This window comes from Oncorhynchus kisutch, linkage group LG1 (assembly GCF_002021735.2).
Source record: "Oncorhynchus kisutch isolate 150728-3 linkage group LG1, Okis_V2, whole genome shotgun sequence".
NCBI classification, from domain to species: Eukaryota; Metazoa; Chordata; class Actinopteri; order Salmoniformes; family Salmonidae; genus Oncorhynchus; species Oncorhynchus kisutch.
The window spans coordinates 71,497,319-71,523,952 of NC_034174.2; the positions used below are offsets into that span (position 1 = coordinate 71,497,319).

Here is a 26,634-nt window from a genome sequence, read left to right on the forward strand (position 1 = left end):
CTACGGCTGGCCATGCTTTCCACCTGGCTACCCCTACCCCAGTCAACAGCCCTGCGCTGCCCACAGCAACTCGTCCAAACCTCCCACACTTCTCCTTCACCCAAATCCAGATAGCTGATGTTCTGAAAGAGCTGCAAAATCTGGACCCCTACAAATCAGCCGGGCTAGACAATCTGGACCCTCTCTTTCTAAAATGATCTGCCGAAATTATTGCAACCCCTATTAATAGCCTGTTCAACCTCTCTTTCGTATCGTCTGAGATTCCCATAGATTGTAAAGCTGCCGCGGTCATCCCCCTCTTCAAAGGGGGAGACACTCTAGACCCAAACTGCTACAGACCTATATCTATTCTACCCTGCCTTTCTAAGGTCTTTGAAAGCCAAGTTAACAAACAGATTACCGACCATTTCGAATCTCACCATACCTTCTCCGCTATGCAATCTGGTTTCAGAGCTGGTCATGGCTGCACCTCAGCCACGCTCAAGGTCCTAAACGATATCATAACCATCGATAAGAGACATTACTGTGCAGCCATATTCATCGACCTGGCTAAGGCTTTTGACTCTGTCAATCACAACATTCTTATTGGCAGACTCAACAGCCTTGGTTTCTCAAATGATTGCCTCGCTCGTTTCACCAACTACTTCTCCGATAGAGTTCAGTATGTCAAATTGGAGGGCCTGTTGTCCGGACCTCTGGCAGTCTCTATGCGGCACAGGGTTCAATTCTCGGGCTGACTCTCTTCTCTGTATACATCAATGACGTCGCTCTCACTGCTGGTGATTCTTTGATCCACCTCTATGCAGACGACACCATTCTGTATACCTCTGGCCATTCGTTGGACACTGTGTTAGCTAACCTCCAGATGAGCTTCAATGCCATACAACTCTCCTTCCGTGGCCTGCAACTGCTCTTAAATGCAAGTAAAACTAAATGCATGCTCTTCAACCAATTGCTGCCCGCACCTGCTCGCCCGTCCAGCATCACTACTCTGGACGGTTCTGACTTAGAATATGTGGACAACTACAAATACCTAGATGTCTGGTTAGACTGTAAACTCTCCTTCCAGACTCACATTAAACATCTCCAATCCAAAATTAAATCTAGAATTGGCTTCCTGTTTCGCAACAAAGCATCCTTCACTCATGCTGCCAAACATACCCTCGTAAAACTGACCATCCTACCGATCCTCGACATCGGCGATGGCATTTACAAAATAGCCTCCAACACTATACTCAACAAATTGGATGCAGTCTATCACAGTGCCATCCGTTTTGTCACCAAAGCCCCTTATACCACCCACCACTGCGACCTGTACGCTCTCGTTGGCTGGCCCTCGCTTCATACTCGTCGCCAAACCCACTGGCTCCAGGTCATCTACAAGTCTCTGCGGTAAAGCCCCACCTTATCTCAGCTCACTGGTCACCATAGCAGCACCCATCTGTAGCATGTGCTCCAGCAGGTGTATCTCACTGGTCACCCCCAAAGCCAATTCTTCCTTTGGCCGCCTCTCCTTCCAGTTCTCTGCTGCCAATGACTGGAACGAATGGCAAAAATCTCTGAAGCTGGGGACTCTTACCTCCCTCACTAGCTATAAGCACCAGCTGTCAGAACAGCTCACAGATCACTGCACCTGTACATTGCTCATCTGTAAATATCCCATTCAAACTACCTCATCCCCATACTGTGTTTATTTATTTATCTTGCTCCTTTGCACCCCAGTATCTCAACTTGCACATTCATCTTCTGCACATCCTAACATTCCAGTGTTTAATTGCTATATTGTAATTTCTTTGCCACCATGACCTATTTATTGCCTTACCTCTCTTATCCTACCTCATTTGCACATGCTGTATATAGATTTTTCTACTGTATTATTGATTGTATGTTTGTTTATTCCATATGTAACTCTGTGTTGTTGTATGTGTGGAACTGCTTTGCTTTATCTTGGCCAGGTCACAGTTGCAAATGAGAACTTGTTCTCAACTAGCCTGCCTGGTTAAATAAAGGTGAAAAAAAATGTCTATTGTTTATTTCAGGTTTGTTTATTATCTATTTCACTTGCTTTGGCAATGTTAACATGTGCTTCCCATGGCAATAAAGCCATTGAATTGGAATTGGAATTGAGAGAGAGAGAGAGAGAGAGAGAGAGAGAGAGAGAGAGAGAGAGAGAGAGAGAGAGAGAGAGAGAGAGAGAGAGAAGGAGGGATAGAGAGAGAGAGAGAGAGAGAGAGAGAGAGAGAGAGAAAGAGAGAGAACAGGGGTCCCTTTACTGCACTATTACAACATGAAGGAAAGGTTCAATAAATATCATGAAGGTATGATGTGAATGTCATGGCATTGTGGATTTGATTGACATCATACATGTGAGATCAACTGGCTTTGATAAATGATTTACTGGCACTTGAAACTGATGAAGAAGCACATGGAAACCAAACCATGCATGACATAAATGACAGTCCAAAGCAGAGTTAATAGTGGTCAATACAATGTTACTGTTACATGATCACTGTGCAGTCCCATCCCATACTGACCTGTAGATGAGGGCGGCTCCACACAACACCATGTAGGCTGCTACGGTGAAGAAGTAGGCCAGCTGCATGTTGTACTCAGACCGGCCCCCTGTCCCTTGTGTTTTATTACTGTAGCCGCCATAATACATCACTGTGTGGCTGAAATAACCCTGTGGGGAAAATAGATCAAAATAAAACATTTTTACCACACAGTAACTGTTCACTGTATGCTGACTTTACAGTACGGGGTGTCGTATAACAAATATGTTGATCAGATTCGTAGCGTATGCTGCTATGGAATGATTCACTCAAAGGCCTCTACCAGAAGTAGCGTGAATAGTTAACAACAACAAACCGCTCCAGTCAGTATCTCTAGCCCTTTGAAGCTGACCCCAGCGGGGATGTCTGGCGTGGGGTGATAGATGAGCTGGGGGATGGTGATGAAACCAAAGTTGACCAGGAAGGAGAAGATGTTGAACATCAGCAGCCATTTTAGGAACTTGAAGTAGGAGAGGACCCCCGTGCCAAATTTACCCCCGACCTCCTTCATGGTACCCCGCCACAGTTCCAGGGTCTGCTTGGCTAAAGTCATGTTAGCACCGCACCTGCGGAACGCCTGAGGGGGAAGACTGGTCTGAGAACAGTGGTGGGAGTCTTGTATGTCACAAATGCACTGTCATAGATTTCATAGCACAGCTGTCAAAGAATAGGTGTAATTGTCAATAGAGGATGTGGATGATGGAACAGTAATAATGTTTAATTTAAGTAGAAAGTTATTGTATTGTAACCTGCATGGTGGCAGTCTGTTTCTGCTTTTGCCAATGTTCAAGTGTCGCTGAATGCAGAGACAGAATGTCACCCTGGCAAATTGTATTGCTCATAAAAGGCATAATGATTTAGTGAGAGCCAACCACAGGAAGCGTTGCACTTTTCCATAGCCTAATAGGGCACTGCTTGTGCAGTACAAGGACACACAGGAAGTAAAGTTGGGCATCAGGACAGGAGGACACACAGAGAGACACAAAGATGTCAGAGAGTCAAACTACTCACCAGTGAGACCGTCTTTGAGCAGTCTGCAAAGCAGTTCAGATGCCGGGACTTTTTGAATGATTTCAACGCCAACACTTGGCCCCTAGGAGATATGAGATCAAATAAACATAAAGATTACAGTCTGATACAGTTATGTAGCGTATGATAATAACATACGCGCATCACAGCGTTATCTCTTCATAAAAATATATGACCTGTCAAAAATTGCACAGTGCTCTTGGCTGGCTGTGTGGCTGTAAACTTTGGACTTGGCCGATGCGATGCGCTTATGGTAAACACTTCGTCCTTACCTGCATACCGCAAGAAGGTGTGTGTGTGTCTGTGTGTCTGTGTGTGTGACTATTCTCCCCAATGATCTCACATCGCAAGCCTACATAACTGCACACTCAATGCCCAACCTACCCTTGTACATAGTACTTATTTTACTACCCCTGGTAATAAGTCAGAAGTTTACATACACCTCAGCCAAATACATTTAAACTCCGTTTTTCACAATTCCTGGCATTTAATCCTAGTAAAAATTCCCTGTTTTATGTCAATTAGGATCACCACTTTATTTTAAGAATGTGAAATGACAGAATAATTGTAGAGAGAATGATTAATTTCAGATATGATTTCTTTCATCACATTCCCATTGGGTCAGAAGTTTACATACACTCAATTAGTATTTGATAGCATTGCCTTGAAATTGTTTAACTTGGGTCAAACATTTTGGGTAGCCTTCCACAAGCTTCCCACAATAAGTTGGGTGAATTCTGGCCCATTCCTCCTGACAGAGCTGGTGTAACTAAGTCAGGTTTGTAGGCCTCCTTGCTCACACACGCTTTTTCAGTTCTGCCCACGCATTTTCTATAGGATTGAGGTCAGGGCTTTGAGATGGCCACTCCAATACCTTAACTTTGTTGTCCTTAAGCCATTTTGCCACAACTTTGGAAGTATGCTTGGGGTCCATTTGGAAGACCCATTTGCAACCAAGCTTTAACTGATGTCTTGAGATGTTGCTTCAATATACCCACATAAATATCCATCCTCATGATGTCATCTATTTTGTGAAGTGCACCAGACCCTCCTGCAGCAAAGCACCCCCACAACACGATGCTGCCACCCCCATCCTTCACGGTTGGGATGGTGTTCTTCGGCTTGCAAACCTACCCCTTTTAACTCCAAACATAACGATGGTCATTATGGCCAAACAGTTCTACTTTTGTTTCATCAGACCAGAGGACATTTCTCCAAAAAGTAAGATCCTTGTCCCCATGTGCAGTTGCAAACCGTAGTCTGGCTTTTTTATGGCGGGTTTGGAGCAGTGTCTTCTTCCTTGCTGACCGGCCTTTCAGGTTATGTCGATATAGGACTCGTTTTACTGTGGATATAGATAGTTTTATACCTGTTTCCTCCAGCATCTTCACAAGGTCTTTTGCTGTTGTTCTGAGATTGATTTGCACTTTTCGCACCAAAGTATGTTAATCTCTAGGAGACAGAACACGTCTCCTTCCTGAGCGGTATGATGGCTACATGGTCCCATGGTGTTTATACTTGCGTACTATTGTTTGTACAGATGAACGTGGTACCTTAAGGAGTTTGGAAATTGCTCCAAGGATGAACCAGACTTATAAAGGCCTACAATTGTTTTTCTGAGGTCTTGGCTGATTTCTTTTGATTTTCCCATGATGTCAAGCAAAGAGGCACTGAGTTTGAAGGTAGGCCTTGAAATACATCCATAGGTCCACCTCCAATTGATTCAAATGATGTCAATTAGCCTATCAGAAGCTTCTAAAGCCATTACATAATTTTCTGGAATTTTCCAAGCTGTTTAATGGCATAGTCAACTTAGTGTATGTAAACTTCTGACCCACTGGAATTGTGATACAGTGAATTATAAGTGAAATAATCTGTCTGTAAACATTTGTTGGAAAAATTACTTGTGTCATGCACAAAGTAGATGTCCTAACCGACTTGCCAAAACTATAGTTTGCTAACAAGAAATTTGTGGAGTGGTTGAAAAACTAGTTTTAATGAGTCCAACCTAAGTGTATGTAAACTTCCGACTTCAATTATACCTGATGTGTTTCTTGTCATCAAAGCTCATAGGGAGGTCTCGGATGGCCTTGATTCTGTCCCTTGTTGACATAGCAACCAGCTCTTGGACCAAGTTATGTTCCTCTGTTGGACAAAGACATGATAAGACAGATCTGTGAGGTTATTATTCATAGTATGCCTTTAAAATCAGAGCTGTAATGTAATACAAAAAATTATAATATAATAATACATAATATAATGTATAATATATGAGTTTGTCATTGTGATTTAGGATAAGAAGTGAGGTAGGGTTAGGATTGAGCTATAAAGTCATTATATAGTAGGAAACGTATTATACATCAATCAGTGAGTGTATCCAGAATATGACTTCAATGGATAACATTGTCCTGAACCGATTGAAAAGAGAAACATCATATTTCTACAGGGAGAATGGACAGGCATTCTCACCGGTTGTTGTGCCCATAGGAATGCAATTCTAGTAATTTAATTTCTATGGCTGTGCCCTAGGCTCTCCCTTCTTCATCCCTCACCATTTTCCATCTCATTCCTGATGTCGTCCTCAGAAAGGCCCAGATTGCCCAGAGCAGCCTCTCCTACAGGGAATAGACTCATCTTCCTCGACCCCCTGAACCTCATCGAAACATGACCTGGGAGACAGGAGGACATCTAATTAAACACAGCGGACAGCCTAGCTATTACTGAGGAATTATGAGCTTAATAACGAGTGTTGAACGAATAGAAAGCCATCCATCATATAGGCTTACTATCAGCACTAACAATACGGAGGATATATAATATGTTAAGCTAATAGAAAGCACTACACATCCTATTTATTCATTACAGATCATGTCCACCCATTGACTTGGCAAACACAATTCATTCCCATAATTCCAGTGCAAACATGTGAACATACAAAGAACGGCATGCACACACAACTTAAAATAGATGGTTTATTGGTTCACGCACTGACATGGTCCTTGATTGCACAGGGAAGTGGTTTTGGGTGGCTTGAAAGGGAAGACCCCCAATCACATTGCATGGGTGTGTTGTGAGTGAATATTTACAATGTGTAAATAAGCATTAGCCGCTGATGATCAACTTTGATTAAACCAAATGAAATAGAGGTGGTTAACAAAAGGTTTACAAAAGGTTGTCCCTATAGCAGAACCCTTCCAGGTAGAACCATTTTAGGTTGCTGAAACAAACTGAAACAGGGAGGGACTATCTGGACTTGTCCAAAAATAAATGCTCATTGTAACGTTTCGTTGAAAAATGTTTTGCTACGTTTTGCCCTAATCAATACAGCCCTGTAAACTGTTAGCGCCGTATTTTTCTGCCAACTTCCTTGTGCTGCCTGTTTACCTTTGGGTAATGTTTAATTAGACATTGGATCGTCAAATCATCATCTTAAGGATCTGACCCTTTTTTTTCAATTTTCGCCTAAAATGACATACCCAAATCTAACTGCCTGTAGCAAGGATAGTGCAACAACTAACCTCAAAGGTTCTTATGATCAAAGGGACCAACTGAAAGCTAAAGAAGTAAAGTAAGGAAGTAAATAGAGAGTAATCTACTGTATGTGCTTTAGAAGTGGTTTGAACAGTACCTGAAGTTGCAGATGGAAGTCGTACAGGAGGCGTTGTGTCATAATGTGTTGCCTGCTCGATCTGGTACCCGCTGTGATCTGAACATCATAGAGAACGAACACTAGATTCATTAATTGCCTCTACCTAATTGTCGAACGTTGCTATGGGCACAGCCAAACAACGGAAGTGATGGATTCGATTTCTGCTTTACTTACCTAGTGCAGCGTGCACGTGGCACATTTGCTAGAGTAAATTATTTGAAGGAGTCAATTTGTAGAGTATAAGAGTCAAGTAAACAAGTGTAAGTGTAATTGTATATGTATTTCATTCAAGTTCTCAAACGTTAGATAGAGCTACTAGTAGTTGTGTGGTGATAATTACGTTAATTGTGTTGTGTATGAGATTAGGGCCTCCACAAAGCCAATAACTATAACGATAAACTATAGTCTACATAACTATAAAACGTTGGTGAGCATCCACACTAGATGAAAGTTTATCGAGTATTGTCCTGCACCTGTCAATCAACTGATCAACCCATTCTACTGCACACTGCCTATTAATAAGGTGGTAACACAAGACCATTCACGAGGTCATAAGCACAGATACTGGTTCAGACCGTTCACGAGGTTTAACGCACAGATACTGGTTCAGACCATTCACGAGGTCTAACGCACAGATACTGGTTCAGACCAGTGCTTTCAGGGTGTGTTCATTGTCATAGTGACAACTGCAAATAATACTTCAATGTACATCTAGGCCAAATGAAAAATAATATAGTAACTCGTATTTAAATGTAGCAATTGAACAACAAACGCCGAGCCTGCACATATTTTACAGCATCTCATTGCCTCGTTGCTCAAGTGGTTTGCAAGTGATTTCCATTTTTGTAATGGTTGTCAATTCCTTTGTGTCTTATTTTTCACTGTGCTCATCTAGGCTATGTCCTGTACAACTATTTGCTATGCACCAGTGCAACAATGTTATAATCATAACAGGCCAAACGTGATCAATCACACCAACACACTTTCTCTCTTCAATTTTACCCGAAATTGATTTTCTGTGCTGTAGGCCTGTTTTACTTTCAGCAATTAGTAAAAGCAAGCCTGTTTCTTTCCCTGAATAGGCTATTAGGTGTAATATTTGTGTTGTGGAGAAATGACCAGGCAGGAGACGGGAGTACAGTTAGTTTTCGTTTAGTCCAAACCCCTCGTGCTCTACAGTTCCCGGCACCCCAGTACGCATGTGCATTTCCTATTAGGTGTAGTAACGTAACACTGACGTAATGCATTACTGCTTAGTAACAGCACAGTAACTAATATAAACAGATGTAGATCCCGGATACTACACTCCTCCCCCATAGTGTTTACCTCCCAGTGAACAAGGTAAATATGTTAGGTAACTACTAATGCAATATCTGAACAATGCATTCTTAAACATTTTTCAACTACTGGGTTGAAGCAGACTTTTCAGAGCCCAGCACAAATCCAGGGGATTATTCTGCCCTGACGATGGAGTTTGTGTCCTAATAACTAACCCAGGTAATGGGTTACCTCCTTAACCAGCTCAACTCACAGGTCAAGTTTTTGAGGTGCCCTTCGTTGTCGAATAGGATATCTCCGCTCCTCCTGGGCTTCCTGTGGTGGGCCAGGTTCAGGAGAATAGTCCTGGGGGTCGTTATTGTTCTTGTTCTCTCGGCATGTCTCTGCTGGGGCGTTGGACCGTAGCAGATGATCCACATGAACGTTGACCTGGCGATGACCAATTTGGACTTGGTAAGTCAAAGGTCCTCTGCGTTGCAAGATCACACCTGAGTTCCACAGGCGCTTGGGGTGTCTGAAATCACGTACCATCACCCTCTCTTCCTCTTTGAATTCTCTGACAGTCTTTGAGTGTCTGTCATGAGCTTTCTTCTGCTGTAGCTGGTGCTTTGCCACAGTGCTTGACAAGTCTGGTTTCAACAATGTCAGGCGGGTACGTGGTTGGCGTTTCAGAAACAGTTCAGCTGGTGTACATTCCGTTACTGTGTGTGGTGTGTTACGGTAAGTAAACAGGAACCGGGGAAGCCTTTGGTGGGTGGGCACAGACTGAACCTCGAGTCTAGTCCAGGCCTTCTTAAAGGTTTGCACGGCTCTCTCCGCTGCTCCGTTTGATGCCGGATGGTAAGGTGGTGACAGGATGTGCCTTACTCCATTGTTCTTGAGAAACATTTCAAAATCGTTTGACGTGAACGGAGGGCCATTGTCCGATACGAGCTCCTTGACTAGTCCAAAGGATGCAAACAGGTGTCTGAGAAGATTGATGGTCTTCTCAGCTGTGGTCAGTTGAGTAGGGAACACTTCCATCCACTTGGAATGGACATCAACGACAACAAGGAAATGTTGCTTGTCAATTTCGGGGTAATCCACATGGATGCGTTCCCAAGGTGTAGCAGCCCAGGACCATGGATGAAGAGGTGCAGCAGCAGGCTTGTTGCGAACAGCTTCACAAGGTGAGCAGTGGCCTACATGCTGTTGAATGTCCTGATCCAGTCCAGGCCACCACAGATAACTGCGAGCGAGTGCTTTCATTCGAGTGATCCCTGGATGTCCCTCATGCAGGTCAGATAGCAGTCTCCTCTGGAATTTGTGAGGTACCACCACCCTTGATCCCCACAGAACACACCCTTGATCAGTGGACAACTGGTCTTTCTTGTCGATGAATGGACGAAGGTTATCGTCATTTACGAAGGTTAAATCCAAGACTTTGGAAAGCACTGGGTCTTTCCTTGTTTCCTCTGCTATGTCAGAAGCAGATATGGGCAGTTCATCAATGAGAGAGATCTGGAAGACTGCTCTATCATCTTCACTGTCGGAATCACTATTGCATGGTAGTCTTGATAGTGCATCGACATTTGCGTGATCACTGGATCGTCTGTACTCAATCTCGTAGTCATAGGCTAACAATATCAGAGCCCAACGTTGCATTCGAAGTGCAGCAAGGGTTGGTATAGCTGATTTTGGTCCAAGGATGGCCAACAGAGGCTTGTGATCTGTCAGCAGTTGGAACTTCCTTCCGTAGAGGTATTTGTGAAACTTCTTCACTCCGAATATTATGCTCAGGGCTTCCTTCTCAATTTGAGCATAATTTTTCTCACTTGGTGACAGAGTCCGTGATGCAAATGCAATAGGGTGTTCTTCACCTGATGGTAGAACATGTGAGATGACGGCTCCTACTCCGTATGGAGATGCATCACACGCAAGTCTCAGCTTCATCTCTGTGTTGTAGTGGGCAAGCCACTTGCTCTTTAGCAGACGCTGGTTGCAAGTCTTGAATGCTTCTTCGCATTGTGGGGACCAATTCCACTTTGTATCGGCCTGCAGCAGTTGGTGAAGCGGATGCAACAATGTGGACAAGTTTGCCACAAACTTTCCGTAATAGTTCAGGAGCCCCAAAAATGACCTCAGCTCTGAGATATTTGTGGGTGCTGGTGCGTTTACGATTGCTTCCACCTTGCTGTTGGTTGGGTGCAGGCCTTGTGCATCAATTTTGTATCCGAGATACTCCACTGAGTCCTGGAGGAACTCACACTTGCTGCGTTTCATTCTCACTCCATATTTCTCCAGTCTTGACATCACTTTGTCCAGCACTACAAGGTGCTCTCCAATGGTTGGTGCTGACACGAGGATGTCGTCCATGAAGCACACAACATGGTCTATAACGTCCAAGATCTGATCCATTGTGTGTTGGAATATCGCTGGAGCTGTCGAGATTCCATAGGCCAAGCAATTGAATCTGAATAGCCCCTTATGTGTATTGATGGTCAGATACTGTTCTGACTCCGGATCCAGCTTCAGTTGCTGATAAGCGAATGCCAGGTCCAGCTTACTGAAAACCTTGCCACCAGCTAGAGTGGCAAACAGATCTTCAGCGTTTGGTAGTGGATATTCCTCTGGTAGTATGCAGTGATTTACTGTGACCTTGTAGTCACCGCACATTCTGACGGTCTTGTCTTTCTTTGGGACTACAACTATCGGAGCGGCCCAGTCGCTCCTCGCTACTTTCGTGATTATGTTATTCTTCTGTAGGCGTTCCTGTTCCTTCTCTACTGCTTCCTTAAGAGCATAGGGAACCGGATGTGGTTTGTGAAAGATAGGCTTGGTTCCTTCTTGCACTCTGACTTTTGCTGTGAAGTCTTGTATTTCACCGTAGCCATCTTTGAAAAGTTATTTGTGCGTCTCCAGCATGTTAGTGAGTGTAGCCTGACTCACTGGTTTGTCATTTCTGAGACTGAAGATTTCTCCCCAGTTGAACTTGATCTTTTGTAGCCAGTTTCTGCCTAGCAAGTCTAATATGCATACACTTCTACTTAGGCTATAGGTTACATCTCGAGCCTGTCTGTCTTTGTTCTGTTGTGCAGTTACGCACCTGGCTTCTCCACTGACACAGCTATTCCTCTTAAATCTTGAGGAGTCCCAGGAAAAGACAAGAGCACAAAAGCTTTTTGGACCCTTATTTCGACCTTCCTACTAACCGCCTATTGGAGGATAGATGCACGCGTGCACTTGCTTGCTGAATGTAAAATAGGCTACAGAATTAAGAGCGGGGAGTTGGAAAGGAGAAGCCCATATTTTCCTATAGTAGGGCTATCTTAACACCGGGCTACATCCTGACAAAAGACACCATATGAGTGGCCTGCTAATGTACATTTCTTGTGCTTCTAAACTGTCGAGAATAGACCTGAACTGATCCAAATGGTTGCATAATCAGGCCTATAGGCTGTAGCGGTTACTTCGGAATGAAACAAAACAGGACGTTTGAGCGGTTATTCAAATGAGCCTACATCACTGCAGTTTACAGCCTATGGACAATAACTGTGACCTCACTTCATAACAATAATACCTTCCTCGTTGCACTGTGTTGTTGTTGCCCAGGTGTGATAATCATTTTGTCTAAAAACGTAGTCCTATGCCTAATCAATAATGGAACTTTGCGTGCCCGTGAATCACAGTGCACAACCTGGAGGAACGTACTGCAGATTTGCCATTTCATAAACTTGTAACGGACTTTGACAGGTAAATATGTAGCTCTAATTAGTTAGCTAATGCTCTATAGCTCGAATAGTTAGCTAATGCATGGCCCAATATCTAGCTAATATTTAGCTTCTTACTTCAGCTACACATCACTAGCCTCTCTTCTCCAGCTGTTCCGGTGCGTAACAGGCTATAACAAGCCTCTCTGCAATAGGCGATTCCTCTTCTGGTGAAATCCCAGGAAAGCTATAGGCTACAAAAGCTATTTATACTTTTTTTTTTTGTGGAGCACATATGAATTATGATAAAGCATGAACGTGGAGGAAGTTGTATCACAAGATGTTGGCTCCGAAACAACCTCAAACTTCCTTTATACTGGACTTATGTAAGCATACCAAACGTAACATATTATACTAATTTGAGTGTCACGGATATATATTTACTATGTTACGTCTAGTCTATGCGACCAGGCTGCCATTACAACAAAATCATGGCCATACTATTCTCTCAGAACCCGGAACCAAATCTTGGAGGAGAGCTTAACCTTACTACAGCACAAGAGATCATATTTCTCTGATCTGTTTACAATACAATTTCCCATCAGAAAACGTGTGTACTGCCATTACATCGGTGTGTGGCTGTACATTACTTGTTTCTATTGTCTAATTAATCAATTAAATCAAACATCGACTTACTGAGGTCATGCTGCTGCCATCGTGGGCTCTCCGACCGGGGAGGAAGGAGACCCATGGGAATGCTGTCTCTGCCCCTCCAGCTCCCCTCCTGCCACCCGCCCCAGGGCACTCTCTCCTGGGCTTCGTCGTAGCTGGACTGGACCCCTCCTGGGAGCTGCTGAAGATCAGACCTGCCCCTCTCACCCCCAGCTCCATCATCCCTGGGGTAGGGGTTACCATGGGGGTTACTGTGATGGGATTGGGATTTCCTAGAAGGACTTTGGACAGAAGGACAGAGCAGATAACATTACTGGTGTGTTGTTGTATAAACCCTGCATCAGTCAGTCCAATGCCTTAATCATTACTCATAACGCTGCTGATGGTGTTCTAGGAATCATGCTACAATATTATTATAGACATATGACATCTGTCCTAGACAATAATGTTTTTTTTCTGAGGCGCTATAAAGTGAGTCTCTTATAAGAAATACCATAGCTTCCTGCTACAATATGTGATGGCACTGGCATTATAAAAAATCTGACACCAATTGAGAGATTAGCGATGATGTGACCAAACACAGTGATGGTTTACATTTCAATATACAGAACAAAAGATCCTCTCAGAATTATTTTCTAATACTGGACCATTATGTTTTACTTCACTTCTCATATTTGTGTTATTTGTGCACTCTCCCCAAAAAATGTTTAAGAGCTGTCCGTCAACATTTCACTCAGGCCCTCTACCCATTCAGGCCCTCTACCCATTCAGGCCCTCTACCCATTCAGGCCCTCTACTCATTCAGGCCCTCTACCCATGTACCCAGTTAAAGCAGAATTATAACAAACATCCAAACAACACAATTGTACAAGTTGACACACATACCTCCTATCTATCTCCAGGGTGTCACTGTCATGATAGGCAGGGTTGTTATATCCTCCAGTGTTGTTGTAGTGTGACATATGGATCCTTGGCTTGATCTTCCTCTATAGTGGTTAACCCGGCGGTGATTTCTGTCTGTCCCTCTCTTCTTTCGTCCCCTGGAGGTCTGAAAGGTCCTCTTACTGTATTCTCAGTAAAATAATTAGTGAGAATGAGCTTGCCATTACATAAAATGAGAACTGGAAACGAGACATAAACGTGCCACTAGCAACAAGACCCCCTTGGGTATAAAGAAGAGGCAAATACAAGACTTCTGAGACCATACCTCGATGCTATTCCCATCTTCCTTTCACAAATAAAGCTGTGCTATCTAATACACATCACATGTTTTGGATGGAATGGCTGTCTTCAGTAAGTTATTTAACTCCCCTGTCCTATCCCTGTGTATATCATTATTTATTAACACAGGGATATGGTTTCTGTTTTGCCATGGTCTGTGCCTCAGTGCTGCCCTATGGCAGTAAAGTAGGCAAAGTAGAAATAACAAATTCCGGAGCAACAAAGTCTGGAAAGAGATCTGACTAACAAATATGTTGACATGGTAGTTTATTGTGGGAAAAACACAGAAGTTATATGTGACAGTAAATCTTTGTGTTGTCAAATTAAGAGAAATATAACCATGTTCCAAATAATAATAGTATACATTGCTGTTAGATACAGTAACAATTTAAAACTATTGTATTAAACAATTGTTTAAAATAATACATCCACAGTGTGTAATTACCTGGTTAACGTGCTGTTTATTCAGGGAAATCTGCTGACTGCTTGAACAGGTTTTGCAGTCTGAGGATGCCTCCCCTTTTCCTTATAATCCAGGGTTGAAGTGTCAACTGTGGTAGCTAGAGTGCATCTCTGAGAGATCTACCTTTGTTGAACTTTATCACTGTGTGTCTGTCAGACTACCCGGAACTGTGCACTTGAAATTAAGGTAAAAGTCCGGTTGTTCTAAATGCCGTATGCAAATCTAATAGGCTGCTATGGTTGGCATAATGACAGGTATTTCCAAATGATTCCCATAGGACGAGAAAATTAATTGTCATAATAAGATATGGGACGGCCAAGGGCTCAACTGTGTTATTACGAATGTGCAATAGGATAGGGAATTGCAATAAAGAGCCATAATGATTCACTTTCGTCTTCCGACTCTCTATTTTAAAAAATTTAAGCGTTAATAATTATTGATGCTCCATCATTTAAAAATGTTTATGGTGGTGGCATTTGAGGACAGTAGAGCGCGACAAATGTTGTTATATAAATATAAAAGCTAGCTAACTAGCTATACAAATAAACGTCAAATTGTTGGTCGGGTCGTTTGTCAGTATTTAATTTTGATTAAACTCCAGTCATATCCAAAATTAAATAAGCACGATTGTTGTGTATAATTGTGGGAAAGCATGCTATGCCGATCTAGTATTTATACATCTAGCCTCCAGAGTTGCGTCGCTTAAGGATTCTGGAAAGGGAATGCGGCTTTGTTTTCCTTCTGCTGACTGACAGCCAACGTCAGCTAGCTACGCTAGTTAGCTAACAAAGTTGTTCATTAAACTTTCTTTGATATTAAAAGTGCACGAGGACAACTGAAAATGGAGAGAGACTCAGGTAACTAAGCAAACTCAATTTCATATGGACCTTCTCAGCAAGTAAGTTAGTAAATGTAGCCAGTTATCTAGCTAGACAAGGCAGGTAAACTTTCCTAATGCTAAAAAGCTACCCAGCCAACGTTAGGTAGCTATCTAACTTTTAGCTGAAACTGAGCCAATTGTCGTTGTTATTGAAAGAAAACTTCCCTTACTCTTTGAGTTGTATGACATTAAATAGGAACAGTAACTTGGTCGATGAAGATATAAGCCCCTGAACAGGCAGTTAACCCACTGTTCCAGTTAACCCACTGTTCCTAGGCCGCCATTGAAAATAAGAATTTGTTCTTAACTGACTTGCCTAGTTAAATAAAGGTAAAATAAATAGATGTAATTATTGAGGTGTGGTTGTTGTAGTTTTTTCAAATGTACCTGTCTGTTGCAATGACTGTATGGCTACACCACTTCCTGTGCATTCACAGCCAAATAGTTTTGTGAGTTCAACAGTATGATATCAATACAGTGTATTGCATTCAAGTACTGCTCTTTAAACCCCACATTTTACTCTCACTTTATGAACTTTAACCCCCAGCCTCTTCCCCAAAACATTTTTATTTTATTTTATTTACTGTTTCTCTCTGACAGTGTTCCACAATGACCGTCTGGGAGCACCATGTAACCCACTACTGGACCAGCTCCCCAGCTACCAGTCTCTGCTGTACCGCAGAAAGCCCTCCGCCTCGGGTAGTACCAAGCGCCGTGGCAGCTCACGGACCAGGCTGGGCTCCTCCAGCAGTGGGAAATGGGGGCAGACCACATTGGCCAGACAGCATGAGGAGAAACACAGGACTCAGACCCTACAGAGACCAGTCAGGGAACTGCCCAAACCTATGGCGGAGAAACGCAGAGACAAGTCAGATCTCTAATATGTCTTCATGCAGTGTTATACTGGTGTAAAATGTTGTATTGTAATGATAATATGAAAAGGGTTGCACTGTGTAATAACATTTGTATACTATGTAACTGTATATGTTACAGGACGTCAGAGATTTTTATGTTTTTTATGAGTCTTACTGTGTTGGAAGTAATTGGTTATCTGCCTTCATTGCCTTCACTCACTGTAGTAGGGATCAGCAGTGCATAGTTATTGCTCTGCAGGCAGTGTTTCATTTTCTCGTATCAATTTGAGACATTAAATCAAATCAAATTTATTTATATAGCCCTTCGTACATCAGCTGATATCTCAAAGTGCTGTACAGAAACCCAGCCTAAAACCCCAAACAGCAAGCAATGCAGGTGTAGAAGCACGGTGGCTAGGAAAAACTCCCTAGAAAGGCCAAAACCTAGGAAGAAACCTAGAGAGGAACCAGGCTATGTGGGGTGGCCAGTCCTCTTCTGGCTGTGCCGGGTGGAGTTCAAGATGTTCAAAAAACATTACTGGATTAGTGAAGGAATGCTCTCTGAATCTCTCCTAGAGATATGGCAATCCTTAGGCCTTAGGCCAATAACAGAGCACACCATTCACTACAAGTAGGCTACAATTTCATGAGCATAACGATTGGGGCTAGATATGGTTATGTTCAATGTTCATTGGGTCTCTTTGTCGAAGCTCTCTTGGTGGATTCTGGTGTGATGTTAGTATTCTTGAAAAAAGCTTAGTATGTTAACATTGACTGACTGATTGATTGCTTAATATATTGACTGATTGATCATCTGACAGGGACCAGCGTTTGGAGCAGGCCAAGGATCTGAGCAGTTGGAGCCAGTGGAGACAGGGCACCAGACGGACCCTGAGGAGGCTAACGGAGGATGGGTTTGAGATGCTCAGCAACCTGGAGCTCTGGAGGGGAGACATCCATGTCATTGAGGGTAAGAGAGTGGTTGCCAGTGACAAAACAACCTGTTACTCCAATTTACTTCTATTGACATCAATACATGATTTATGTCAAAGGCTTAATTACACAAACAAAGCTCAAAATTGGATTTGTGAGGGACAAAGGCAGAGTTTCCACAGAGATGATGTAATATCGCTGATGAAAATTGGTCAATTAAAAGTTCTCTTGCTCACATGTGTGTCTTCTGTTGGAAGCATTGAAAGATATGAGTGCGTTGATGTTGATCTCTTTAAGATCCGGGATGGTATCTAAATCACTCATCCTTTCCCTTCTTTGTGTCCCATCACAGGGATGTTTGGCACAGGGATCCTGTCCTACTTCTCCTTCCTGCGTTTCCTGGTGCTGCTCAACTTCGTCATGTTCCTGCTCATGTTCGGCTTCGTCATGCTGCCCATCATCACCGCCCCCCATGCCTCAGGGAACACCACCTTCAACCACGTAGATGGTAACACAGGCCTTTACGTGTTATAGAGTAAAGTAGACCATATTATACATGTAACTGTCAAGATAAAGGAAATGCACAGGCCCTTTAAAACCGCCTATGCTCCTTTGAGACCCGTCTGTCAAAGTCACTTCTTCTAGCCATGGTAGCAAAAATAATAAGCATTTTTATACATGACTTTAAGCACGATGGGATGTTAATTACTGAATTAACTCAGGAACCACACCTGTGTGGAAGCACCTGCTTTCAATAGACTTCGCATCCCTCTTTGCTGAAGTGTTTCCTTTATTTTGGCAGTGACATGTACATCACAGGAGGTTGGTGGCACTTTAATTGGGGAGGACAGGCTTGTGGCAATGGATTGAGCAGAATGTGTGTAATGGTATCAAATACATGGTTTCCATTGTTTGGTGCTATTCCATTCGCTCAGTTCCAGCTATTATTATGAGCCGTCCTCCCCTCAGCAGCCTCCACTGCTGTACATTAATTCTATAGTATTTATGTAAACTGTAGGTCAGTAAGAGATTAACACCACATTCAACCATGTTGTCATGAAGGTTCAGTTAGAGAGGAGAGATATGGGGCATGTAGCTGTTCTGCGACATCAAGAGCATCAGTCATCTTTACATTAGATTATGAATGTTGTATTGTTAATCTCATCTATGATATATATATATATATAGATATATATATTAAATTAATTGTTAATGGACTTCTAGATAGATGTCTTACCAATATTATATTGTTGCTTCTGTTGTGAACCACAGGCTTCGAGTGCAGTAACTACCCCAGCACCTCTCGCCGTGGCCTGGTGGTTTTCCACCAGCACATCACAGACCTCCTCTCAGGGGCGGTACAGACTACCCTCCTCATATACCACGCCCTCTTATTCATTTAATTCAGTCACTCATTGTATGCCTGCATAGCACTGTAGATGATGTTCTGGGACTGAGAATGACTCCCTTGTTTGTTTCACATCTTAAAGGGCTTTCTGGAGCAGACCTACCTCTTCTATGGTTACTACAAGGTAGAGACCATTCACTTCCCTAAGTTCACCTACAACCTGCCTCTGGCCTACCTGCTGGTCACCATAGCCTACCTCTTCCTCAGTCTCATATGGATAGTCAAAAGGTAAAAAAGTGCCCTATCTTACTGTATTCAGACTTGTCAATTATACAAGTCTTTTGGATAAAACGCTCCTCAAAAGGCATCCTCTCAATCATGCACACACTGTTCAATTGTTTTTCCCGGTCATGCAAGTCATATACTGTTATAGAAATACTTACGTTTTTTTGCAATTTCCAAATCTGCATTTCTCGTCGTTCCTTAAAGGTCTGCGACTGGCTTCAAGCGTAAACTGGTGCAGGACGAGGATCGCTTCCAGAGCTTCTGCAACAAGATCTTTGCCGGCTGGGACTTCTGTATCGTCAACGACAGCGCAGCCAGGCTCAAGAGGAGCAGTCTTCTTTATGAACTGAAGGTGAGTTGTCAGTCGATAGTATAGGTTGACTCAAAACAACAGGGAGAAATGTGATTCAACACTATTGACAAAGTGAATTGAAGTCCTAAGTTCACACATTCCAGTTAGAGCCATACAATGTAAAATAACTGTATTGGTTCACTTCTGTTTACCACTTGCTTTTCAACAACTCCTTTCAGAAGGAGCTGTGTTTATTTGTTTATTAATATATACAGTTTTAGTGCTTATAACTGCATATAATGGAGATCCTATATTCATTCCTCTGTCCTTTCTATGTCAACAGACTGATTTGGAAGAGGAGCGCATCAAGCAGAAGATGGCAGACAGGACACGAAAGGAGAAGTGTAGGATCTACGTGATCCGACTGATCCTGAATCTGTTTGTGATCGCGGTACTGGCTGCCTGTTTCTACTCCATCTACATAGCCACCAACTTCTCCCAGAAAGCACAGATGACTAAGGTAACTAGGCAAGTCAGTTAAGAACATATTCTTATTTATGACGGCCTACCCCGGCCAAACCTGGACGATGCTGGGCCAATTGTGCGCCGCCCTATGGGACTCCCAATTACGGCCAGATGTGATACAGCCTGGATTCGAACCAGGGTGATAAACCTTTAAACAGCCATGTTAGTTCAGTTTAGTTTCATTTGATGTGTACTATGGAAGCTTAAAGCTGAATTGCAGCAGCACATACACTGAGATGCAGCGCCTTAGACCACTGGCCACTCGGGAGCACAATGGTTGTGGTTTTTTAAAAACGTTTATCGATTTTACAAAAAAACACATCAACACAGAATGACACTGACACGTTCAACAATTTCAAAGGTTGAGGGATGAGCACAATGGCTGTTCTATTGAAATGAATGCTCTCTTCCTCAGTACTGTATACCTAATGGCATGTGCCTTTTCTGTTTTACTTCAAACACGCATTGTCATAACAGGTGAACTTCATCCTGGACCTGATCTATGAGTATCTGCCTTCCATCGTCATCACCCTGGCCAACTTCATCACCCCCCTCATCTTCTCCCTCATCATCCAGTTTGAAGACTACTCCCCCGCCTTTGAGATCCGCTTCACTCTCATGAGGTAAACAACAGGGCTGGGGTTGTTTTATTTCTATTCAGTCATTACATTTTTCAGTTTACTTCCTGAATTGATATGAAGTTTACACCAACCCTGGCAACCAAGCACTTTCTTCTGTGAAAATCAATGAATGATGCTCTTGATGTTTCACACCGATTCCAGTTTGCATACTGATGTAGCACCCTGGTATTTATGAATAGATTTTTTCATTTTAACACCAATGTAATTTCTTTGTAATGTCATAATCTTTCCACAGGTGTGTGTTCATGCGCCTGACCAGTATCTGTGTGCTTCTCGTCTCCCTCTGGGGTCAGATCACCTCTTGCCAGGAAGGCAACTGTGTCTGCGGGTACAACCACATCCTCTACCCGGTGAGTGGAGGTCAAAGGTTACCGTAGATATACAATACCAGTCAGGTTTCTTTATTCGTTCTATTTTCTACATTGTAGAATAATAGTGAAGACATCAAAACTATGAAATAACACATATGGAATCATGTAGTAACCAAAAAAGTGTGAAATACATTTTAGATTTTAGATTATTTAAAGTAGCCACCCGTTGCCTTGATGACAGCTTTGCACTTTCTTGGCATTATCTCTATCAGCTTCACCTGGAATGCTTTTCCAACAGTCTTGAAGGACTTCCCACATATGCTGAGCACTTGTTGGCTGCTTTTCCTTCACGCTGCGGTCCAACTCATCCCAAACCATCTCAATTGGGTTGAGGTCGGGTGATTGTGGAGGCCAGGTCATCTGATGCAGCACTCCATCACTCTCCTTCTTGGTCAAATAGCCCTTACACAGCCTGGAGGTGTCTGTTACTTGAACTCTGTGAAACATTTATTAGGGATGCAATTTCTGATGCTGGTAACTCTAATGAACGTATCCTCTGCAGCAGAGGTAACTCTGGGTCTTCTTTTCCTGTGGCAGTCCTCATGCGAGTCAGTTTCATCATAGCGCTTGATGGATTTTGCGACTGCACTAGAAGAAACGCTCAAAGTTCTTGAAATATTCCGTATTGACTGGCCTTCATGTCTTAAAGTAATGATGTACTGTCATTTCTCTTTGCTTATTTGAGCTGTTCTTGCCATAATATGGACTTGATCTTTTATCAAATAGGGCTATCTTCTGTATACCACCCCTATCTTGTCACAACACAACTGATTGGCTCAAATGCATTAAGAAGGAAAGAAATTCCACAAATGAACTTTTAAGAAGGCACACCTGTTAATTGAAATGCATTCCAGGTGACTACCTCATGAAGCTGGAGGTAGTCACCTGGAATGCAAAAATCTATTCATCCAGCAGGTTGAGAGAATGCCAAGAGTGTGCAAAGCTGTCATCAAGGCAAAGGGTGGCTACTTTGAAGAAACTCTAATCTAAAATATATTTTGATTTGTTTAACACTTTTTTGGTTACTACATGATTCCATATGTGTTATTTCATAGTTATGATGTCTTCACTATTATTCTACAATATAGTAAAAATATTGAAAATCCCTGGAATGAGTAGGTGTGTCCAAACTTTTGACTGGTACTGTACATATTGATATTAGACGTTACTATGATCTCATATAATTCTACCTCTGCCTATAGTGTTGGGAGTCTCGCGTGGGCCAGGAGATGTACAAACTCATGATCTTTGATTTCATCATCATCTGTGCCGTCACTGTCTTTGTGGAGTTCCCTAGGAAGTAAGTCATCTTTTCTCTTCTCTCCTCTTCTCTCATCTCCTCTTCTGACAGTTCTCTCCCTCTCCCCCCTCCCCCCAGACTCATAGTGGACTACTGTGACTGCGGCCTGGCCAAGTGGTGGGGCCAGCAGGAGTTTGCCATCCCCCAGAACGTCCTGGGGATTGTGTATGGCCAGACCATCTGCTGGATCGGGACGTTCTACTGCCCCCTGCTGCCCGCCATCTGCACCATCAAGTACTTCATCATCTTCTACATCAAAAAGGTAACATACCATAGAAATATTAGACCGTATCAATGTACTGGTATAGGTGGGCCGATGGCCATAATTGTAGTTCTATGTAATACAGTACAGTAAAGGCATCAGGAAGGTACAGAAACTAAAACAGGAAGCAGCCGTGCTCAGGTCTGTTCAACGCTGGTCCGACCAATCGGATTCCACCCTTCAAGATTGCTTCAATCACGTGGACTGGGATATGTTCCGCATAGCGTCGAAGAACAACATTGATGAATACGCTGATTCAGTGAGCGAGTTTATTAGCAAGTGCATCGGTGATGTTGTACCCACAGCGTCTATTAAAACATTCCCCAACCAGAAACCGTGTATTGATGGCAGCATTTGCACAAAAATGAAAGCTCGAACCACTGCTTTTAATCAGGGCAAGGTGACTGGAAACATGACCGAATACAAACAGTGTAGCTATTCCTTCCGCAAGGCAATCAAACAAGCTAAGCGTCAGTATAGAGGCGAAGTAGAGTCACAATTCAACGGCTCAGACATGAGAGGTATGTGGCAGGGTCTACAGTCAATCACGGACTACAAACGAAAAACCAGCCCCGTCGCTGACCACGATGTCTTGCTCCCAGACAAACTAAACAACTTCTTTGCCCGCTTTGAGGACAATACAGTGCCACTGACACAGCCCGCTACTAAAACCTGCAGGCTCTCCTTCACTGCAGCCAACGTGAGTAAAACATTAAAACAGGTTAACCCTCGCAAGGCTGCAGGCCCAGACGGCATCCCCAGCTGCGTCCTCAGAGCATTAGATTTTTTTTTTTTAATTTGACCTTTATTTAACCAGGCAAGTCAGTTAAGAACACATTCTTATTTTCAATGACGGCCTGGGAACAGTGGGTTAACTGCCTGTTCAGGGGCAGAACGACAGATTTGTACCTTGTCAGCTCGGGGGTTTGAACTCACAACCTTCCGGTTACAAGTCCAACACTCTAACCACTAGGCTACCCTGCCGCATGCGCAGACCAGCTGGCTGGTGTGTTTACAGACATATTCAATCAATCCTTATCCCAGTCTGCTGTTCCCACATGCTTCAAGAGGGCCACCATTGTTCCTGTTCCCAAGAAAGCTAAGGTAACTGAGCTAAATGACTACCGCCCCGTAGCACTCACTTCCGTCATCATGAAGTGCTTTGAGAGACTAGTCACGGACCATATCACCCTACCTGACACCCTAGACCCACTCCAATTTGCTTACCGCCCCAATAGGTCCACAGACGACGCAATCACACTGCACACTGCCCTAACCCATCTGGACAAGAGGAATACCTATGTGAGAATGCTGTTCATCGACTACAGCTCAGCATTTAACACCATAGTACCCTCTGAACTCGTCATCAAGCTCGAGACCCTGGGTCTCGACCCCGCCCTGTACAACTGGGTCCTGGACTTCCTGACGGGCCGCCCCCCAGGTGGAGAGGGTAATTAACAAGAGCTCCACCCCGCTGATCCTCAACACTGGGGCCCCACAAAGGTGAGTTCTCAGCCCTCTCCTGTAATCACTGTTCACCCATGACTGCGTGGCTAGGCACGCCTCCAACTCAATCATCAAGTTTGCAGACAACACAAGAGTAGTAGGCTTGATTACCAACAACGACGAGACAGCCTACAGGGAGGAGGTGAGGGCCCTCGGAGTGTGGTGTCTGGAAAATAACCTTACACTCAATGTCAACAAAACAACTTCAGGAAACAGCAGAGGGATCAGCCCCCTATCCACATCGACGGACAGTGGAGAGGGTGGAAAGTATGAAGTTCCTCGGCGTACACATCACGGACAAACTGAAATGCTCCACCCACACAGACAGTGTGGTGAATAAGGGGCAGCAGCGCTTCTTCAACCTCAGGAGGCTGAAGAAATTCGTCTTGTCACCAAAAACCCTCTCAAACTTTTACAGATGAACCATTGAGAGCATCCTGTCGTACTGTATCACCGCCTGGTACAGCAACTACGCCGCCCACAACCGTAAGGCTCTCCAGATGGTAGTGAGGTCTGCACAACAAATCACCAGGGGCAAACTACCTGCCCTCCAGGATACCTGTGACGCCACCCGATGTCACAGGAAGGCCAAAAATATCAAAGGACAACAACCACCGGAGCCACTGCCTGTTCACCCCGCTATCATCCAGAAGGCCACGTCAGTGCAGGTGCATCAAAGGGTGGACCGAGAGACTGAAAAACAGCTTCTATCTCAAGGCCATCAGACTGTTAAACAGCCATCACTAACATTGAGTGGCTGCTGCCAACATACTGACTCAACTCCAGCCACTTTAATACTGGAAAAATTGATGTAAAAAATGTAGCACTAGACACTTTAAACAATACCAATTTATATAATGTTTACATACCCTACATTACTCATCTCATATGTATATACTGTACTCTATAGCATCTACTGCATCTTGCCTATGCTGTTCAGCCATCACTCATTCATATATTTTTGTGTACATATTCTTATTCATTCCTTTACACTTAGTAGTTGGTGTGAAATTGTTAGGTTAGATTACTTGTTAGATATTACTGCATGGTCGGAACTAGAAGCACAGGCATTTCGCTACACTCGCATTAACATCTGCTAACCATGTGTATGTGACAAATAAAATTTGATTTGATATGAATGACTGTTTATGTTTTTGGTTGTAGCGTATGGTTTTAGCTGGGTCTAAACCTCGGGTTACATACTCTAGGTAACTGATTGAGTTGAGCGAGACTGTACCTCATAATTCATAGTGTAGGTCAGGATATTTCCTTATCCTAATTCCTTCACCCAATTGATAGAGAAAAGGAATATCCCATACCGGTGTGCATTATGTTGACTGAAATGACTGAAAGGGAATTCTCACCCACAAATATGTTGATGAATGTATGTATTGTCTACCCTGCAGGTGACCCTGGTGAATAACTGCCGCCCGGCCACACGTCCGTTCCGAGCCTCCAGCTCCAACTTCTTCTTCCTGGCTGTGCTGCTGATTGGCCTGGCACTGGCCTGTGTACCTGTCACCATTGGCATCGCACAGTGAGTACATGGCAGCAGTTAGCCTACCATGCATGCATCTTTATTTCCATAGATAACCATCAATATGGCTAGTTGCACTGAAACGCACCATGCACCAATCTCATACCCTTTTCACACTGATGAGCCTAACTGAGCTTAGCTTAGCTGTACTGCTCTACTGTTGCTGAAACTGGTCTGGAAAGGAAATATTTGAGTCCGCACAGTACAGTTTGGCTTGGCACCATAGTGTGAAAATAGTATCAATCTGCTCCTAGATCAGTTGTTGGGTACATAAACTAACCCTTCCGTTTCTCCCTTATCAGGATCAGCTGTTCCCAGGCCTGTGGTCCCTTCGTTAACTACACCACATCCTGGGAGGTGCTCCCCCGGACGGTGTCCCAGCTGCCTGCAGGAGCACGCACGTTCCTCCTGGCCATCTCCTCTGAGGCCTTCGCCGTCTCCCTCTTTGTCATCACATGGTACGGGTTCCGGCCAATGATATCACTCCTGTCTACAGTTCATTGTCATTTGATATCCAGGCCGATAGATTGTGGTTTCAGCCAATCAATCAATAAAATATATTTATAAAACCCTCTTTTCATCAACACGTCACAAAGGGCTATCAAAATTCTCCTTTGTTAACCGTTGTCTCTTTCCTCCCTCAGCCTGGCCATGTTTTATGTCATTGCTCTAGCTGGAGCGCACAAGCGAGTGATCAACCAACTGAGGGAACAGCTAGTCATGGTGAGTAGCTACAGTAACCAGTCTACATGGCTGCACAACTCTACTGCACAGTAGCTTCATAGGACTTAGCTGTAGGGACAGGATTATTTTCCTGACCAGAAAAAATCTAGGTCCTAGTTATCTGGCATAACATTGTTATAGGGTTAATTTAGGCACTAACCCTCTTCTCCCTGTTCGGCCAGGATGGGCGAGACAAGCGTTTCCTGATCCAGAAGCTGTGCCAGGCCCAGAGGACCTGTGCTATTAGATCCACAGGTTCGGGATTCCAGTCCCACTCCTCAGACAGAGTCAGCCCCAGCTACCGCTCCAACTCTGGGATCTTCCTGGTCCAGCCACCCCCGGACTCTGCTACTCATGTCTGAATTGCTAGGATTAGGCCCTTGTAACTGGCTGTTTACTGGCATACACTATAGGTGCTGGCTTACCAGACATATATTAAGTCTAGACCTGGACTAAAATGCATGCTCAATGGAGAATCTCCATTAAAATAGCTTTTTAGTCCAGGGACCAGGCTCGATCTGTGTCTAGGAAACCAGCCCTACCACTGGCAGACACAAGATTTGAGGAACACTATGCAACTGGGGGATTCGCTTTGCCTATCAAGGCTCTTTTGGTTTTGATCCA

The 26,634-nt window shown here is 43.6% G+C and overlaps 2 protein-coding genes across 5 annotated transcripts in view; one reads left to right on the forward strand and one right to left on the reverse strand.

Annotated features, from left to right (window-relative positions):
• LOC109880903 (transmembrane channel-like protein 5) overlaps positions 1 to 14,685 on the reverse strand; it is a 31,793-nt gene extending 17,108 nt beyond the window's left edge. The window contains exons 1-9 of one of the 4 annotated variants that reach the window (XM_031831803.1): positions 14,536 to 14,672; positions 13,755 to 13,933; positions 12,894 to 13,150; positions 7,210 to 7,287; positions 6,134 to 6,250; positions 5,624 to 5,726; positions 3,564 to 3,645; positions 2,869 to 3,129; positions 2,535 to 2,683 (exon numbers count right to left, since the gene is read on the reverse strand). In XM_031831803.1, coding sequence (XP_031687663.1) covers positions 2,535 to 2,683; positions 2,869 to 3,129; positions 3,564 to 3,645; positions 5,624 to 5,726; positions 6,134 to 6,250; positions 7,210 to 7,287; positions 12,894 to 13,150; positions 13,755 to 13,831 — 1,124 coding nt within the window. In that variant the 5' untranslated portion in view covers positions 13,832 to 13,933; positions 14,536 to 14,672. Of the gene's footprint in view, positions 1 to 2,534; positions 2,684 to 2,868; positions 3,130 to 3,563; positions 3,646 to 5,623; positions 5,727 to 6,133; positions 6,251 to 7,209; positions 7,288 to 12,893; positions 13,151 to 13,754; positions 14,438 to 14,535 lie in introns of those variants that run through there. The other 3 variants (XM_031831818.1, XM_031831828.1, XM_031831808.1) reach the window with 3 other exon arrangements.
• A 585-nt stretch (positions 14,686 to 15,270) lies between these two features.
• The window catches only part of LOC109887418 (nodal modulator 1), a 31,282-nt gene continuing 19,918 nt past the window's right edge, over positions 15,271 to 26,634 (forward strand). Inside the window, 16 exon segments of the mRNA XM_031831834.1 lie at positions 15,271 to 15,410; positions 16,034 to 16,301; positions 17,109 to 17,257; positions 17,573 to 17,728; positions 18,493 to 18,578; positions 18,711 to 18,856; positions 19,058 to 19,205; positions 19,489 to 19,665; positions 20,148 to 20,293; positions 20,547 to 20,661; positions 21,885 to 21,982; positions 22,061 to 22,244; positions 25,157 to 25,287; positions 25,590 to 25,745; positions 25,932 to 26,010; positions 26,193 to 26,386. Of these exon segments, the coding sequence (XP_031687694.1) occupies positions 15,395 to 15,410; positions 16,034 to 16,301; positions 17,109 to 17,257; positions 17,573 to 17,728; positions 18,493 to 18,578; positions 18,711 to 18,856; positions 19,058 to 19,205; positions 19,489 to 19,665; positions 20,148 to 20,293; positions 20,547 to 20,661; positions 21,885 to 21,982; positions 22,061 to 22,244; positions 25,157 to 25,287; positions 25,590 to 25,745; positions 25,932 to 26,010; positions 26,193 to 26,386 (2,249 nt within the window). The 5' untranslated portion in view covers positions 15,271 to 15,394.